The 19262-nt window shown below is 43.0% G+C and overlaps 2 protein-coding genes across 4 annotated transcripts; one reads left to right on the top strand and one right to left on the bottom strand.

The window, feature by feature from the left end:
• Positions 1-703: 703 nt before the first annotated feature.
• On the bottom strand, positions 704-14026 carry LOC118217594 (catenin alpha). 3 transcript variants are annotated; one of them, XM_035399490.1, is made up of 9 exons: positions 13947-14026; positions 9448-9501; positions 8097-8301; positions 7143-7326; positions 3605-6910; positions 2877-3056; positions 2395-2567; positions 1429-1546; positions 704-958 (listed from the first exon to the last, which is right to left on the bottom strand). In XM_035399490.1, the coding sequence occupies exons 3-9, from the start codon at positions 8297-8299 to the stop codon at positions 749-751; spliced, it is 4374 nt and encodes a 1457-aa protein (XP_035255381.1). In that variant the 5' UTR covers positions 8300-8301; positions 9448-9501; positions 13947-14026; the 3' UTR covers positions 704-748. The 3 variants fall into 3 exon arrangements, with proteins under 3 accessions (XP_035255381.1, XP_035255379.1, XP_035255380.1); XM_035399488.1 differs by lacking the exon at positions 9448-9501; XM_035399489.1 differs by lacking the exons at positions 9448-9501; positions 13947-14026 and adding an exon at positions 8714-8855.
• Positions 9469-19106, top strand: ttl (tubulin tyrosine ligase). The gene is made up of 8 exons (XM_035399500.1): positions 9469-10209; positions 10986-11064; positions 11521-11753; positions 11852-11987; positions 12630-12899; positions 14025-14168; positions 14633-14782; positions 14886-19106. The coding sequence occupies exons 1-8, from the start codon at positions 10041-10043 to the stop codon at positions 14941-14943; spliced, it is 1239 nt and encodes a 412-aa protein (XP_035255391.1). The 5' UTR covers positions 9469-10040; the 3' UTR covers positions 14944-19106.
• The last annotated feature ends 156 nt before the right edge of the window (positions 19107-19262 follow it).

Genomic DNA, 19262 nt, shown 5'->3' with positions numbered 1-19262 from the left:
CTTCAGTTGAGGTAAATAAGATTATTGGCAAGTCAATGGAGAGAAAATAACTTTCCACCCAGCTTTACACACCTCTTTGGAGAATCTCAATGATTGCTACCACTGCAGGGTAACTGAGTTGCAGTGTGGCAACTTCCGTGTTTCATTTATTTTTCTACCAAGTGAACTCAAGGCCAAGGGTACTTACTGAATTGACCAAAGCAAATTACTTCCTTAGCCATGCTGGCATGTACTACTGAAGTTGATTAGGACGGAACATCAAATGGTGTATCATGCAACCGAACACACTCCCACGGTCTGCAGTACAGTTACATGGGGATATTGTTCATACAGCTTTGAATTTATTCATTCTTTGCAATCCCGGGATAAAGTCTGGTTATTGTTCCTCAGAGAAGAACCCTCTATGTCCTTCATTGGTTTTCTGTACCATGGGAAAAAACTTGTTTAACAAATTTGGAATCCCTGTCTCATCACTACAGTAATCTCCTACAAACAGTGTTGCCAACGCTTCTTTTTGCTCCACAATCCACAAGCTGAGCTGTGCAGTAACTGATGTGTAATCACTGATGCAGGCAGCCTGTGGAGCCCCAGTTTGCCAGAGAAGTGCTGCAGTGGAATCGAGTGTCTTAGAAGGGCTGCAGCCGCATTACAGATGATTTTTCGTCTAATGGTTACAGTAAATCCACAGAGGCATTATGGGTGTATAGCACCGTCAGTGATATCCTTCTTACGCAAGGTCGTCACGACATCATGATGGCCACTTGAGGGTCCCCTGAATTTGAATGGGAGGGGCCAGGCTGGGCGCGGGTGGGTGCAGGGACGTCTTTCGGAGGCCGAGGTCATCGGTGTCTGGGTTGGAGTTCTGCTGGGCCCGGTGAATCTGAAGATTCCTTCTCCACTGGAGGCACAGAGCCGCTGCCTCAGCTCCATCCGAGTTAGGCTCTGGCTGTCTCAGTCCCTGATTGGACAAAAAAAGATGAAAGTCATCTGTCACTGGTGAAGTGAGCTGATGTGAGCCATCTCCTGTTAGCCGATGTCAGCCCAGCTAGTACATGACAATCCATACAAGTCAGGCAGACGGGTCCTCCCTCTATCTGTATAGTCAATGTTGATGTGGGCTTCCAGCAACCTCATGAAGATGTGTGTCTTGGTTCTGAAAGACTTAACAGCAAATGGGGGCACATATGCAGTGAAAAGTTTCTCAGTTCTGTGTAATGTTTAAAAAAAATTTTTTTTTTTAATCCTTTTGTCCAACTGTGCATTGAGGGTGTACAAGTCATTCTATACAACAGAGGGTCTCACGTTGATGCAGGCAGTCATGAGCAGCAGTGTCGTATTGGGGGGGGGGGGGGGGGGGGTGAGTTAGGACGATTCAAAAGACCTTCAAAAAATAATCCCTGGTGGTGTCTCAGGTCATGAGGGTCTCACCTTAATACAGGCTGTCTCAGCTGCTTGCACTCCCTGCAGGATGATCAACAGCAGGTTCTGGGCATTCTTCACCAGGATTTCATCTGAGGACTTACTACCAGGGGTCAAGGCATTCACACTGGGGGAACAAAGGGACGTGACGAGGGGTGTTCGCTACCAGCTCTACCAAACGACTCCTTTATTTTATGGTCAATCCTTTATATCTTAACATTGAACAGACTGTATTTTTCCACATCATTAGCACTAATTGCTTGGGTTATGATGAAGTCATGAAAATTTCAACACGTTCTTACCCTGCACTGAATGTCTTAGTCATAACCCTGCAAAGTGACAGTTACAATGTGAACAATGTCAAACGAGCTGAGAAAATTAATTTGCTCACCACCAACCATGGTCAAAATCTGTCTGCAAAAGGCATATATCTGTAGTATATGAATTTGTACAGTTATTTGTCAACCGTATAGTATCAATACATGTAACTACTGTAATCTGGGGCCAGTTGTCTCTGTGTTCCACTGTTGCCAGGGCAATGATCAGTCACCCTGGGAATGGGAACAGTGGGCCTTTCCAGTGCAGTCAGGATGAAGAATTGCAGGATGTCCTGATTCCCATTTAGCCTCCCATGATAGCTGCGAGACATAATTCATGCTAACTGGAAGCTTGTTTCTGTTTCTGGCAGCATAGAACATTAGGAGCTACGTGTTTGTCTGGAGGTGGCAACAGTCATAGCCAATGGCTGAAAGTTAATGTTCCATCATTTTAATTAGTCACTGGGCTTAAGAGGTTGAAAGGCTGCAGCATGATGATGTTTTATTTTTATATATTCATTTTATCTCTTGGAACCTTTAACTTTTGTCTGTTAGACTGTTTTATTATTTTTTTGTAATTAGGGCTCCATTGAAAAAGACCCACAGTTCTCTGTGTAAATAAAGGTTAATAAATAAATAAAATAAATAAATGTCATACCTGGAGATAATAGTGAGCTGGTTGGTGGTGGTGAGAATCTTCTCCACTATGAGACAGAGGTCCTCCCTACTGCGCTCATTCAGGGAGTGGTCAGCAATGACCCTGACAAACTGAGTCACGATCCGGCAACTGGACACTATATCTTTGGCTGTGGTGACGAACACCTCTTTGCTCTGTCAAGGAAATTATTAAATACTACTAATAATACAGGTAATGATAATGAATTGCATCTATGTTGTACTTTTCAATGATCTTAAAACAATTTACAGTGAAGAGAAGAAACACTATAATTATCACTAGTGTACAGCATCCACAATGGTTATGCGCGTCAGCTGTTCTGTACTAGAGCGATCACCACACATTAGCTGAGTTGGGGGAAGGGGGGGGGGGTGTTAACGTATTAAGCCAATTAAGCAAGGGGATGGTTAGGTGATTAGGTGGCTAGATAAAGAGAGACACACACACACTCTTTCTCTCTGTACCTGTATGGGCCCTCTCCTGCGCAAGTACTGGGTCATGTGGTAGATCTTCTCAGCCATGGCTCTGGTCACCTGGATGACATGGTTGTTCTGTGCGTCCCACTTGTCTGTCTCTCTCTTCAGGAAGAGGGAAGTGTAGGTGAGGGAGGGTGCCCCCCTGCTGGCAGTGAGCCCAGTGCCACCCTAAGGAACAAAACTGAAATTTGTGTATTTTTGCACAACCACACATATGTACGTACACAGATTACAAAAATACACACAGGCACACATGCATTCAAATATACAAAAGCGTATTGAGTTCTCATAGCCTACCAGGCAGTCCCCAATCTTCAATCATAGTTCAAGAATTTCCAGCTAACTTTGCCTTCTGTCACTAAAATGTTGAGGGAACAATATATGCAACAGGTCCTTTTGACCAGTACAACTGCCAAGTAGAGTAGTGCCAATCAGTTGTTGACAGGATTTGATTTAATTTATCTAATGCTGAACTAGCCAATTTTTCATACATGCATGGGATTATAGCTAATACCAAAATTAGATTTGTTTGTTCAACCATGGCAGTATTACAAATGAGTTCAGTATTTAGCTAAACATCCAAAGGCACTGTTCAAAAATAAACAGGTGAATTACAAAAAAATACAGGTGTTGTGCGATGACTCAAGATGGGCAGAACAGTACCATTTTTCCTAATGTCGTTTGTTACAAAGTTGAAACCGGAAACGCTGTATTACCCTCTTTAGCTCCTGATTAGGCATAGGAGGCTTCTGAGTATCCTGTTCGGAGGTTTTTGTGTTCATATTAGGATGGTTTTCCTCCCAGGAAGCTATGACTGGATCAGGTGGACATGTAGTCTCCTTCTGAGTTGGCAGAAATTTTAAGAGGATGTTTTGGGCATCATCGGCCTCCCTGCCCTGCAGATAGAGTTTGACCTGCTGTTTGGTAGCCTGGTGAACACCTTCCACCATGTCCATCTCTTCCACAAGGAAGTGAGCCTTAGCTGACCAATGTTCTATCTGAATTTCCAGACTGTGCATGTCATCCAAGTCCTGGGTTTCCACCATTTGCCTGGCCCTGCACACAATGTCAGATATCTGAAAGGACAGATGCTCATTAATAGACCTTAGGTTAGCTCGAACCCTGGGATTCCTAATGTAATTGAGGCAGTCTTGAATGTTCTGACAGGCTGCTTTCACATTAGTTAAAAGAGATTCTGCATCCCTCTCAAATTTCGCCTTTACCTCCTTGATCTTTTCAGGGCTCTCACTGTCTGTGCACACCAAAACTGCCAAGCGGATGATGTTTTGAAGTGTGGCAGAGTAGTCCTTGTTAAACCTACTGACAAGACCAGACAGCACCTTCATCTTGACAAGCAGCTGCCTCTGTAAGAGTTCGGACTTTGCCAGCTGATGGATATCAGAGAGGGGCACAGTATTGAGGTTGTCAGTTACCTGAAGGTAGGCCTCTGTGAGGGCCTTCACCTCCTCCTGAAGACCTCTCATCTTCGTAACACCATTGCTGTTTTTACAAATTGAAGAAGTCAGTCTGGCTGCTTCCTGGACCCTCAGAGAATTCTCTGATATTACCCCCATTCTTTTCTGTGGACTTGTCAAACGTCTGACAGCCTGTTCTGTTCCACCATATGCCACACCACCCAAGATCTTATCTAGTGAATTCAACAATACCTGTACAGACAGGGCCCAAAGGATGCAAGGACCCTCCAGTTTATCGGGTGTGACTGGTACAGATGATGCCAGTTCGGCCAGATGTTTAGTGCTGGTCTGAGCTTTCTTCAGTTTACTGTGCAGCACGGTGATGCTCTCTTGATGTTCACCTCTTGCCACAATCTCTGATGATGTGACCAGCTGCACAACATCTGAGCACAGTTGCATCACCTCACTCAGCTGCTGTGCTGTATTTCCAATCTGAGATCCACCCTGGAACATGGCACAGGCTGCGTGGTACCAGGTGCCAGCGGCGGGCAGCAGGATCTGGCGCATGTTGCTAATGTTATCGGAGAATAGCGTCGCGTATTTGTAGATGTGGTCTGTGCTCATCGCGGCCCCCATAGCACTCTCCTGTGCAGTTTGCACCAGCATTGATGTGAGGCCCACCACTTCTAACCGCAGTCCCTCCAGCCTCTGACCCTCAATGTCATTGATGATAGCATCAGCCTCTTTGGCGGCCTGTATGTAGCTGTTGGAGAGCTCAAGGACTTTTGTGCAAGCCACACTGAGAGATGTTACGTCTTTCTCTTTGGTTGCCTTTAGGACTTCATACAGCAAGGGTAACAAGTCAACATCCTTAAGTATATGAGTGGGTTTCACCTCACTGACAAATTCCATTTCCCCTGATTCACCAGTGTTGCTGTCGCTCAACAGTGGCGGTTTGTCAGGGTCTTTCTCTACATGCTGTGCACAACATGGACTGGATGTACTTATTTTTTCGGTTCCAAGAGATAAAAACTCAGGGCCTTCATCGTGATCCAAGTTGGAGCCCTCAGGCTCCTCTGACACATGCATGGGCCGTGAGATTGAAGGATGACGAGCTTCATCTCGCAAGGGACTGAGGAGGTGTGGGTGTTGCAGGCCATCCAACCCTTCCCTTAAAGTGTGAAACCGCTCAACTGCCTTTGAAAACTTCTGCAAAAATCCTGAAAATGTTTCCATGTCCCACCCAAGCTCCAAATGGAGGCGCTCCACACATGTGGTTACCTCGGCTATTGAAGCTTCCACCTGCTTCACCAGCACCAGAAGCCCATTTCGAAAGATTGGGTTATCGCTTCGGTCAACGTGCCTCTTCACAGATCTAACCATGTGGTTCATATGACCCATGAGGTTAGTGGCATGCTCAATAAAATGGTTGGGACTTTGGGCTTTAAATGCTCTCTCACAGCCACTATAGTCTTCTGCCATCTCCTGAAGGGCGAGGCTAGTAAGTGCCTTCACGTCCAGGATGTCATTGAGAAAGTCTATTAGCTGGCTGGTCTCCTCTGCCCATCGCTGGTGAATATCTTGGAGCCTTTCCAGAGCCCCAGAGGGGGGGCTGCCCATACCACACTCCTGTACAAGTGGCACTACAACACCCTTCAGCCTTATCAGGCATGCCCTGGAGCTCTCTACATTCTCAATGCACTTGAGGTCTGTGGACAGACTCGAAATGAAGCTGGCGACTTGGACCATTCGGTCTGCATGAGATAGGAATGCAATGAGCAGGGGCTTAATGCTTTCTGGTGACCTGCTGGCAATGTTTAATAGTTTATCAAATGGGGCTGTTGCTATAACAAACACGTCCAGGGCCTGGTACAGAACGGCCATCACTATGCTGTCATTAAGCTTCAGCAGCTGCTGCATCAGATAGGTACATTTGTCTTCCAGGTCCTTCTGTGTTTGCTGTGTGTGGTCAGATGAACTTCCCGAGAGCTTTGCCTGCTGAGATATCTCCAACCAGAGTCGGAGGACGCAGCGGCAACGGTTTACGACAGTCGACTGGATGAATTTCCTTGAGGTGTTGGCCACCACCATGCAGTGGATCACCAGGTCTCCCAGCAAGCTGTCAAAGTTGCTCTCTCTAATTGCAGAATGCTCAGGGATGGACAACAGCCCGAGCAAAACCTGTAGCTTATCAGTGTAGCCTCCGGTGGGGCCTGAGAGACTTCCGCGGCAGCTGCTCTTCAGCGTCAATAGGAGCCCATTGATGGTGGAGTCCACCAGATCCATTACGTACTTCTTGGCAGCCTGAGCCTGCTCGCTTTGGGGGTGTCTGATGGTGGTGCACAGTGCCGTGTGCAACATGGAGACACATTTCTTCAGGGTGTCCAGGGAGGTGAGTACATGCTCTTGCTGCCCGGGATCCCGCAGGTCTTTGGCTCTCCTCTCCGCCAGGTCGTTGAGCAGCAGAAGGGCCTCTGAGAAGCCCCGAAAGGCCCTCAGTAAGGAAGGGATGTCTGGGGCCCCCTCCAGCTGGGACAAGCAGTCTAGGAGCAAGTGAACTGATGTGACTATCTTCCTGACAATGGCATCGTCCTCCACTAATAGGATCTGCAGAAAAAAAAAACATAATTTTTATGTTTTACATATTACCATTTCATTTGTTACCTGTAATGAGCACAAAACTAAGTACTATTCCATACTGGTGCCAGGCATCACAGGCAGCTGTCCTCTTGAAATCAACAAATATCCATTCTAACCAATATGTGAATGCAAATGCTATAGCTTTTCTCATCAAAACAAACAGAAAACTGCCAAAAACAAGAACAATCATTGTCAGTACCTTAAGCAGTCCGAGCAAGACATTTTGAGTGCAGGAAATAAGTTCATCTCTGTGATCAGCAAGCTGGGGTTGGATGCTGAGCTTTTGGGCAGCCAGCAGCATGTGCTGACCCGACAGCTTCATGGAAGCCACCACTGGTTCCATCTCTGCCTTCATGACATCATCATCTGATTCTGCAGCGAGCCTGGTAAATGTGAAACAGACATGGAGTTGCTCTTTCAGGTGCCCCTTCTTTGTGCTTCACGGCAGCCATGTTTTCCAGTGCCAAAAATAGGTCACTGGGACCACTGGAATGTGCCCGGATGCAATATGACAGGGTAATTGGAATTGAATGGAATACTATGGGACTTGTCAGTTCAATTCAATTCAAATCACTTTATTTGTCCCCCAGGGGCAATTGCAGAGGCACGTAGAGTAGTACGATTAACAAGTAACACAATACAGGAGAAAAAAAAAAAATAAAAAAAAAAATAAAATACAAGCTATACACATTACCAAGCTATACACTTGGGCTGAATATCTTTCAAAATGTATATATATATAGGTTTGATTTTGGCTGGTTTAGTGGGTACACAGCCCAGATTTCATCCTCCTTCATGGAAAATGCCAGTTTATCCAAACAAACTGACAGGCTTTCAGGTTTCCACTTTCTGTAACCCATAGAGCACCAACTGGGTTCTTTGCTTGGTAGCTTATTAATAAAAAGTCAACTTTATAACCAGTGTGTTCAAACTCGCTGGAAGAAAGTGGGCTTATATTGTTGATTTGTGTTATGGCGGGGTAAGCTGAAGTAAAATTCACATGGTTTATACTCAGCAGTTATCATGGCATTTCAGTAGAAGTGCAAAAGAAATATCACCCACTAGCAACAACAGGGAAAAATAATAAGGATAGAGTCCAATCTACAGCAAGTTGCTCGAGTGGCAGGTCTCACTGTAAAATCAAGAGGCTCACTTGGAAGCGAGGGCAGCCATGTTCTTCGATGCCTTTGCCACACCCTCTGCTGCTCCCTCCAGTGTGGCAAACTGATCAGACACCTCCCCACTCTCACAGATTAGCACCAGGTGGCACAGGTGGGTCACAACAGGTGCCACCACCCTTTCAATGGACTTTGTCTTAATGAGGTCAGGCAGGCCATGCTCCAAAAAGGACACCATCCCTGCCAAAGAGGAATCTGGATATTAGCCCGTAGCAGTGATGTGTGTATGGTAGAAACATCCATTGGTTCTGAAGCCTTGCACCACAGGAATAACGTCAAATCCATACAATTAAATAACATTTAATTTGACTTTGTTATGCTCAGTCAGAAAATTATCTTGCCTTATTTATTTTTGCATTGACAAATAATGCAAAAAAACCCAAAACACAACACACTGTGACAACACATCTTTAAGTAACACAACACATCAAATTCTGTTATTTTAGTAGTGACTAAAAATATTCATGTGATGCAATATTATACATTAGGTATATCCTATTACTAAAACAATTAGGCTGCATTTATTCAAAGAACACCAACGCATAAAGGTTGCACACATGTACAGAAAATGCCGTAATAAAACTAAACTTACTTCAAATTCCTAAAGGAAGACTGCAAAAAAGTCATAAATAAAATCACGTTTTATTCTCACAGCCCCGGTCCAAAAATAATGTCTCTAAAACCATCTATAGCCGGTGGATTGACATCGCTATGAGAAGTTCCCAATCTGAGCGCAATAGCTTTTCATTCACTGTAAGGAACTGTGACGATGGCTGCTCTGTGTACCATAGCAACCCTGTAAGACGATTCGAACATTGCCTCAACTACACATAAATTATGAAAGATGAGCGTATCCTTCACGCATACAGAAACTTCATACTACCATCAACGTAAGTGGGCATTAGATGATCACAAAGAGCTGTGCTATAATGTAAGAATGTGTCTGCGTTTACATTTTGTTTATAGTGCTTTTAATGGGATATTTGCTGAGACATGCAATAGGCTCTACAGCAGACTGGAGGCTGTGTAACTGTTGCTTTACAACATTAGTTTGGCATTTTCTAAAAAACACATTTCACTGATGTAGATATCCCCCAAGCCGAATTTAACAACTGAAGCTTCACGTGTTGTTTGGGAAAGTATAACAGACATATGCTTATAAGTAGTATTGCGAACTCTATAGACGTCCAATGCATATAACATAAATTAAAATTTCAGAATAGCTACATATTAAAAATGTAATTTTGCATACAGCCTCCGGTGCCATCGCACAAAAAACCAGACGGTGTCTAAACAAACTACACTACCCACAATTCAGTGCAATACATTTTTAATGCTTGCACGGACCATGTGACGGCGAGGGCTGACAGCTGGACCTCGCTGGGAATAAAGGGGGAGAGACCGTGCTTAGGGTGGATACATGAGACGTGGGAATTACAAAGACGATGCAAGGCACTGTACGATAAAACTTGCAGTGAGTGACCTTTTTGGGTTCCTTTTTGTGTACAGCAAACGTAGCAGAAGAAGCTTCCGACTGGTGTTGTTTTAAGGACTTCAACAAGCTACTGAGAGAATGTCTGGCTAGCAACCAGCTAGCAACCCTGCGAACATATAATTTTGAAAGGAACTCGCTAGCATTTATTGCTAGCTTGGACAGTCACACCCATAGCTAACTGGCTAGCTTGTTGGGAACCCAGGATCAGTTTACATTTTTACAACTAAATTAACCGTTTATGGACGATCATTGTGCGAAGCTGGAATAAGATATTTAATGTTACTAGTAGTTCAAGCTAGCTGGCCAAAACATTGCTGCCTGCACAAACTGGATAGATAGCTAGCTAACTTGGCTAGCTAAAAATGAATGACTCATGACACAGAGTGCTTTGATAAGTTAGTACATAACTGATATAGCTAGCAGCATGAATCTTCCAATGTATACATTCGTCGCCCGAGATGACAACAGTAGCATCTATGCCGAAGTTTCCAAAATCCTGATTTCCACCGGGCACTGGAAGAGACTGAAAAAAGATAACCCCAGATTCAACCTGATGCTGGGAGAAAGGAACAGGCTCCCGTTTGGAAGGCTAGGTAAGAACGAAGCTCATCAACTCCTATGAAAATGATCTGGAGATAACCAGTTTTGTATAGCTTTCCATTACCATTTGCCTTTTTTTATGTATAGACTATGCATTGTTATTGCAGAAAGAAGGCGAATTAGCTGAAATGCAATTATATCGTATCGACCTTATTGGCTCGCCAGCTGTTACAGCTAACTATATATTGAGGCATTCATTTGCCTTTTACTTTTCTTGGTAGCTGTCTCTTTTAAATTACTTAGGCACATTAGCCTTTCAGCGGTCTGTGTAGCTAGACCACTGGGTTTCCGCTTAAGTCTCATTGCTGCAGCCCAAATCGAAAGTGAGCTAGCTAGCTAGCTAATTGACTGCATTTTCTTTATGGAAATGTTTAGTATGTAGCTGACAGTATCTTGGAAGCTAGGCAACCTGGCAGTTAGCGTATCGACACATCCATCCGGAGTTCTTCTCTGCACTATGTTATATTGAAACGCACTTATTCATTCCACCACTTGTTAGCACGTATTATCGAATTAAATGTTATCCTAAGGGGCAGATAAATGACCTTACATGACTCCTCCGTTTCCCTCAAATGCTGACCAGGGGAGGGAGTGTGAAGGGTTAAAATCTTCTGTCTTCCTAATCGGAAGCACAACACGCCTCCGTTGTTGAATGCGCACGACTACTCCGCTACCGTGCGCTATACAGACGCTGTGATTTAGTGAATTGCCTAAATATGCAGCCAGAGGCATCATTTTGCTCTCTTTCTTTTCTGCATATTATCCACAGGGCACGAACCAGGACTGGTGCAGCTGGTGAATTATTACAGAGGAGCCGACAAGTTGTGCCGTAAAGCGTCTTTGGTAAAGTATGTATTACGCTCAGTCTAGGAAAATTTTTTGGTCCTGACATTCTAATGTGCCGCATAACATGTTTTGCGGTTCTCATTGCAGGTTTAATGCAGTGTCATTTTTAGCCTTAATCATAGTGACGTTAATAGGACTGGGGGAAAATCAGAGAAGGTCAATCCCTTTAATGTCCCTTTAATCTCCTCCAACTGGAGTCAGGACAGGCACATAGTGGGGGCCTGTTTCTTCTATTCCATAGTAAATTAAGCACACTCATTTCTCAGCTATCCAGATCTGTATATGAAGGTTGAAGTTAAATTTTGTGGAATCAAGGTTAAATAGTGTGTTTCTGGACCTAATTAACTTCAGTGCAAGAAGTTCTCAGGCTGACCTCAGTTTTGTTCCAGTCTGACGAGAGGAAACGTGTACACATATTATGCACCGTCTCTAGTCAAAAGTTGTTTTTGTTTCCCAAGATTAATCAAGACCAGTCCAGAGCTGTCCGATTCCTGCAACTGGTTCCCAGAATCATACATCATCTACCCCACAAACCTCAAGACCCCAGTGGCCCCAGCCAAAAATGGCATAAGCCACTTAAAGAGTAACCCGAAAACGGATGAGAGAGAAGTTTTCCTGGCTTCCTATCACCAAAAGCGGGAAAACGAGGAGGGATCAGTGTGGATAGCGAAATCTTCTGCTGGAGCCAAAGGTGAAACTCCAGGGAGTATCCAGAAATGGTCAATTTTCAGGAAGTAATCACTGCAAATGTTGCATTCATTGCCTGGTCTTCCATTGACTCTGTTCTAGGTGCTGGGATTTTAATATCTTCTGATGCCAATCAGTTGCTGGAGTACATTGATAATCAAGGCCAGGTCCATGTCATTCAGAAATACCTGGAAAAACCCCTTCTGCTGGAACCAGGTCATCGCAAATTTGACATCAGGTATGTCAGATTAAGAACGCTGAGCAGTAGGTCATTGAACTGGACGCCAGTACTAACCTCTGCCCAGTCATGTGCTGTGTTTGAATGCTGAACAAGCTCAAACATGAATATTGAACTTCTCTATGAATATTCACAACTTTCCTGCTAGAACTATACTGTATTAAAGTGCATATATAAAATGCTGACTCATCATTCTTGCTGCTGTCGCAGGGATGCTGCAGTGTCGTACTGCTGTAATTACTAGTGTAATTATTAGTGGCATCATTTATCAAATGTGTTGCCAAACAGTTTTCCATTGCGTCATACTGAATGTTGATGTACACACAAGCACATGAGTAAAATGTAAAGTGTGGAAAAACTTTAAATTGCTAGGTACAAATAATGTAATTACAGTTGTCAAATATAAAAGCAGATGTACAAAATCGTAACATAATGCACTCTTTCTGCAGTAATTGAAACATTCCCTTGTAATTTACTAAAGCTGATGGAGCAGGTTAATATAAGCTCTATTCTCCAGTTTTATTTTATGGAAAGTTTTCATGCGATTGACAAAGCAACACATATAATAATAATAATAATAATAATAATAATAAAATTAACAAATAAAAAGGTTTGTTGACTCGGCTGTTCTGTTCTTGGCAGGAGCTGGGTGCTGGTTGACCATCAGTACAACATCTACCTGTACAAAGAGGGGGTGCTGAGAACGTCCTCTGAGCCCTACAACAGCTCTGACTTCCAGGACAAGACCAGCCACCTGACCAATCACTGCATCCAGAAGGAGCACTCCCAAAACTACGGCCGATACGAAGAGGGAAACGAGATGTTCTTCGATGAGTTCCGCGAGTATCTGCTCGGCTCCCACAATGTTTCCCTCGAGGGGGTTATTTTACCTCAGATCAAACAGATCATAAGGTGCAGTGTCCCCCTATTTCAATTACATTTCGATATTTTCTTTATATTTCCAGGTTTCATAAATTCCATATTTTAGAATTTTAGATAAAGTACATATTGTCTGGTTTACATTATAATAAAATGAATTACATATCTTATTTATATAGTGCTTTTTACGGGAAAATATACAAATTTTGAAAAGCTGGGGCTAAATGCCCAAAAAGTCAATTAGGTAAAAAAAAACATCTCTGGAGGAATCCAGCTTGGAGGGGGAGCCTGTCCTTCACTGGCAGGCCCAGTGACAGTAGTTATAGTTAGACTTAATGGTAATAGGGAGGCAATGGGGAATCTACTAGACAATTAACCATGTTTGGGAAGAAAATAGACCAGGTTATTATAGACTAGCTGGTAAAATAGACAGTCTAAACAAAGGTGGTTTAAGAAAAGAAAAATCTTTAAATCATACTGTGACTGGGGTTAAGTCTGTAAAACTGTAATTGCTACCCATTTAACTTGTTTCCTTTTTAAATGTTCTGGGCCTTCCTGTTGTCTGTGGTTTCCTTTACTCTGACATGAAGAAGTGCACCGGGCGACTGTGCCACTGAATATTATGCGATTAAATATCAGAACGTTCTGGCCCACGTCTGCAGGCAATCAATATAACCACTGAGCCTGACGCTATTTGGTTTATAATTTATTATCTGACGATGAGCTGAACAGAATTATGTAATTTATTACTATGGAAATAGGATTTAATATAATAATCACTGTACTCTTACTTTGTTGGAGGATTTTCAACAATACCTGCATTAATGTGTAATAATTTACTTCCGGCACCAAGTTCTGTTCCTAGAGGAAGTTCTAGCCACCACCATTATTTGACATACAGTTGGTGCTCAATTTAAACCTCTGATTCCCTAAGAAAAGTCCAAATACATATTGTAATTCTTAAAATTCCTTCAGCTAGACCATCTCAGAGGGTTGAAATGGATAAACGGAAAGCAAAATCGAGTGATTTGGGGAAAGTGGTGTGATTATGAGCCCTTTGTGTGGAAGGTGGTTCTTTACCTGTTTAATGGCTTTGTGCTTCTCTGCCTGGTTCAGCTCTCTGTTTCTGAGTAACTCCTCTGACCGATCTCGTCCCAGGAGCTGCTTGGCCTGTATCGAGCCCACAATCAGCACCAAGCACCTGTCCTATCAGAGCTTCCAGCTCTTCGGCTTTGACTTCATGGTTGACGAGAGCTTCAAGGTCTGGCTGATCGAAATCAACGGTGCCCCTGCATGTGCCCAGTGAGTCCTCTCCTCTTCCACTGCATTTCACTGTTTCAGTCTGTAATAAAAACACAAGTTACTCAGCATGTACACACCCAATATACACAATTCTACATTTTAGAAGAGTGCACTTTTCCCTCTCTCTCCTGTTCTCTCTTTCCTACTTTCTCTCTCCCCCTCACTGTGATCATCCTTCAATTTAATTATTCTGCCACTTATCAAATATTATTTCAATGTCTGAGCGGAGATAGCCCTGCTCGCCGAGGGTTCACTTCCAGTCATTTGCCTATATCCGACAAGAGCCTGGTTTTGAGATATAATTCTTTTAAAAATAGTTAATTAATGTTAATTAATTCCCTGTGTCACATCATAATGGGGGCATTTGTATTTCTGGGAACACTTCATTTGAAATAACTTCTACTCATGAAATGAAGTATGGTGTTCTGTGCTTTTATATTATATATTTGATATTTTTTCCCCAGAAAACTGTATCCAGAGTTGTGTCAGGGAATCGTGGATGTAGCAATATCCAGTGTCTACACCTTGAATGAATCCATCCCATCCTCGGCCTCCTCCTCTTGCTCCTCCCCTAAACCAAGACCGGCCTATCACCAGGGCCCGTTCATCAAACTGTAAGCACGGGATGTTCCACCATGCCCATAGAGCCCTGGCTTCTACTACTGTAACCCCCTCCCCTCCTCTCAAACGGCTTGCCTCCCCCTTCTGGCCTCATAGATACGTCTGCTCATCATCCGGAGTGGCAGGCGGGGACGGGAGGGTCCCCTCACTCTGAGGACGTGCGGCGTGGAGAGGGAGCCGGGGGAAGAGATCGGAAAATGGCCCCTAAAATCGGAAACAACCTCATAAGATCCCTAACCCTGGCCCAGCTCCGTCTTCAGTGTTCCAAACCTCCAGTGATTGCGGGCGGCCATTGCAGTTGGAATGTGACGTTTGGTCTTAGCGAATGTGTGGGAGGAGCTTGTGAGAGGGACAGACACGGACAGGGTGGGGTTACCTCTTTCACCACTACCCCCCCCCCCCTTTTTTGGCACAAAAATGTCCAGGAAGTCAGGAAGTTAATGTTCTTGGGAGTACGGACAGCACGTGGGGGAAAAGAAGTGGTGTTATATCCATCTATCACTCAGTACTTGTGTCTTCAGTGCCTTACATATAAAGACCCACTGTCCTTTATTTTGCACCATCAACTCCCAGTGTGTAGGATGTTAATCCATGTGCTGTGTGCTGCCAGGTGAGGTTGCATTTGTGTGCGTGGGTGTGTGTGTGTTTGTGTTTTTTGTGTATGTGTATTGCATCAGCACCCACAAATGCTTCTGTTCTTGGCAGAGTGGTTGAAGTTTTGTTAGACAGACTTAAACCATGACCAGTGTGTCTTTTGCGCTGATGTTTGCTCTGTTATGCCATTTTAAACATTACAGTGAATCCCTGCTCTCTGTATCTGTAGACCTACAATTAGCTGAAACCCTCAAGCTTCCGGTAGAATATTCCAGTCTGAAATCTCAAAACCGGTGAATGATTTCTGAAATGCTATAACTTCAGTTGGCCAGATTTTACTTGGATTGACTGGCAATTCACCCCTTTTTGCTTTGGTTTATGAATCCGACCTGAAAAACCCCTGAACTCCTGACCAGGCTAGATACACTTCCTGGCTAGTCAACCACACATCCAAAATTCAATGGTTTAATTCCATTTGTTTCTAGAAGCTTACCAATTTAGCAACTAAATGAATATGATCCATTTGTGATTGGCAGGTGTGCGGGAACTCTTGTCTTATTAACTCATGGCCTTTATTTATGGACTTAAGCAGCTTTTGGCAAATTCATTCTTAAGTCTGTTGGCAGTGTACCAACAGAAGAACAGTGATGTAATCTGCCAAGTGAATGATCAATATTACTAACTTCGCAGATGCTCATCCTGGGCAAAGTACATTATATTGTACATGGTACACATTTGTATAGCTGAATGTTTACTGAAACAATCTGGTTGAATTGTCTTGATAAACAGTGCAACAGAAATGCCACAACTAATATATAGCCCAGGAGATGCTTTGTGTTGCAGCTCTGTAACCAAGGCACCAGAGTCTTAACATTTTATGTGCTTAAGGCAGGTTACAGAAGACAGGTAATCTCCATACAATGGCTTAGGACATATCTAGGAATCATTCAACCACATTTCAAAAACAACAAAGGATTGTGGGTAGCAGGCTGATTGATTTGCATCACAGGTCAGGGCAGAGCTCAGCCAGGTGCCCTGCACCGTACGAGCTGCCATATTGGGCTTTGTCAGCAAGTGAAGCAGTTGTGTGTCCAGTGCAGATGATGTTTTTTGTGTTTGCTGAAATGCACATAATAACACTGCCCCAGTCCCTCTCATTTTCTCCAGTGCTGTGGATTTCAGACATTTTGGGTGGAAGTGGAAAGTGTTTAGAAGGAAGCATAAGGTGAAGGAATAGGAATGTTTTTCTTTGTGAATTAATTTGCACAAAATATCCGAGGCAGATGAAGATTGTGCTAATGGAATGAAAAATGTTGCATTAGTCTGCAGCTGTGTGAGAGAAACAGACACTTTTCAGAGCATAGAATCCCCCCCCCTTCACCTGTCCATCAATGTTCGAACCGAATTGCATGCTGAATTGTGTGCTGTTACAAGTGTGTCCTTGCATCCAGTCATTTCTTTTTCTCATATCCCTGTATTAACTATACTTTGAGTGAAGGGTTACCCCATGAAGTATTAGCTCCTTCGTTATGCACAACTTACAACTAGATTAATAATAAATTATTTCGGTTCTTTTCTAGTGCCTGTTCAAAACAAGGTTCTAAACTTCTTGATTTTGAAGTGTAGATTAGAATTAATGTAGCGTAGGCTTATTGCATTGATGTAATCGATGACTGAAGGAAACCATTTCTAACCTGCAGACAGATTTGCACAATGAGGTTTTGTGTTTGTATTTTAATAGCAGCTCATGTATAGTTACTTTTTCATATATTTTTATTGCACCGTTTAGGTTACCCTTCTCTCTAGAATGGCAGAAATGAATGGCTTGAGATACCAGCAGTTAATCAGTTGCACGTCTCTTTTTAAAGGATTGTGAGATTGCTGATAAGAAACCTTGATGGGTTCCTGTGTCTTATTGCTCCGTCCATGGAAAATTGAGCACGCATAATCCTGTTTGTGCGTTGCAGTCACAGCACTGCACCGATGCAGATAAATGTTGTATGTAGAAACTTATCTTTCAGTAGAAACTTTCCCCTAACTGCCACCATGCATTTATTTGGTTAGTGAACAACGAGGCTTCATGACACCAAAAATTGGTGGAGAAGCCATATGCTCTCATTTGGCACGGATTTGAAACGATCGTTGCAGTTTGCTCTGGAGAGCAGTAATGTTGATTGCTTAAAACAAGCCAGCGATTTTCAGCATTGTAACTCTGCCCACAGTGGGGGGTCATGTAGCCTCCCAGTATGCTGTGTTGGAAGGGCCTGGCTGCAGGTCCAGAGGAGGAGAAAGACGAGTTTTAGGTCCTCCTTCATGTTCATATTTAGCATTTTCTCTGAAATGTGTTCATTCGTGCGTTCCGTTTTTCACTCAGTGCGTTCTCAAGGGTTGTGTTAAATAACTTTTTCCGTTTTCTATCACAGGCCCTCATTTTGTTGATGCTTCTGCAATATTCCTTCTACAAACTTGTCTGTATAAAAACCGACTTCAGGAAGGAACTGTGTTCAGTGATATAACTGTAGCCCCAGACCAGAGTTTAAAAAGCGCAAAGTGGGGAAAAAGCCAATGTAAGGTCAACTTCTTCCAACCATAATAAGAAAATGCACATTTTTGTCATGGACAGTCTCAAAGGAAGTGTTAGCCAAATGAATGAAACCTATTTTGCGTGTGAATGTGTTACCAGAATGTATACCACACAAGAGAAAAATAAAAAGGAAGCCTGTTTCTAGATTCTTCTTTACAGTATAATTTACAAATTATGAACCATCCTTTATATACAGTATGTATTCATTTGGAACTAATTTGGATCCCAAAGAAATGAGCAGCATTATTTTTGTCCTGTATAATGTTATAGAACACATTTTTCCCTCAAAGGGAAGGGGTGCCTTGGGGCGAGTGGGAATCATGAAGTTTGGATGAAGCCAAGTATGTGTGCCCTCACGCCCCATTTCTTTGTCTGTCCACCCGTCTTTTCACAGTTTTCACAAGAGATAATGCCCTTCTGTGACTGGTTCTGTGCATCCTCGTGTAAGTTTGTTATCCAATCGGTTGTCTTGTATGTTTTTTTGGGGTTTTTTTCATGGTGTGGGACAGCAGGTGTGTTTCCTACTGCCAAAACTTTCCATAAGCAATGATCCTCCTGACCAAAGATGATTCTGGTTTGCATGTTCAAAGCCTGTCCCATATCCATACGCTTAAAGCAAAAACTGATTATAGGCAAACGCTTGATACATCCCTGCGTGCATTACCAAGCTTAGACATACATTTGTTATACAGAAATGAATGGGTTTTTTTTCTTCTTCCTGTGAGAATTTCTGTAAGGTGGAGAGGGGGGGTGGGGGTCAAAGTAAAAGGTTTATTTACCTGGCTGTGGAATTCTTGTATCTGTTCTGCCCCCACCTTGTATGAGTTTGGATTCTTTGGATTCATAATGACTGACACCCATGAAGCATTTTTCTGTAAGACAAACAGGACAAATACAAACCATAAATGGTCAATGAAGGAAACCATCACTGCAACAAAACAATTTATTTTCATTTAAACATGGAATTTATAAAAAGATTCCTACCATACACGGCTCTTGTTACCATACTCAAATGTAGTGTGTCTGTTGTCTGAAAAATCTGTTGATTCTGTGTTACTCTCTTAAACAGTCTATTGCATGTAAACTTGGTTGTATCAGTACTGAGCATTATATCATAAATAATAAAATGTAACATCTTATTGATTTGTCTCTTGTATGTTTCTAGCCTCTCATTGTGTCAAACATTTTCTCTAAATTTCAATAACACCACAAGGGTCTGGGAACAGAAATGTTGCATTTATGTTGTTTTTTTGCTTAGGATATGCTCTTATGCAGGATTTACACAATGTTTTTAA

This window comes from Anguilla anguilla, chromosome 18 (assembly GCF_013347855.1).
Source record: "Anguilla anguilla isolate fAngAng1 chromosome 18, fAngAng1.pri, whole genome shotgun sequence".
In the NCBI taxonomy this organism is placed as follows: Eukaryota; Metazoa; Chordata; class Actinopteri; order Anguilliformes; family Anguillidae; genus Anguilla; species Anguilla anguilla.
Note: the sequence above shows the minus strand (reverse complement) of the source record. Positions and strands in the feature narration are given on the sequence as shown.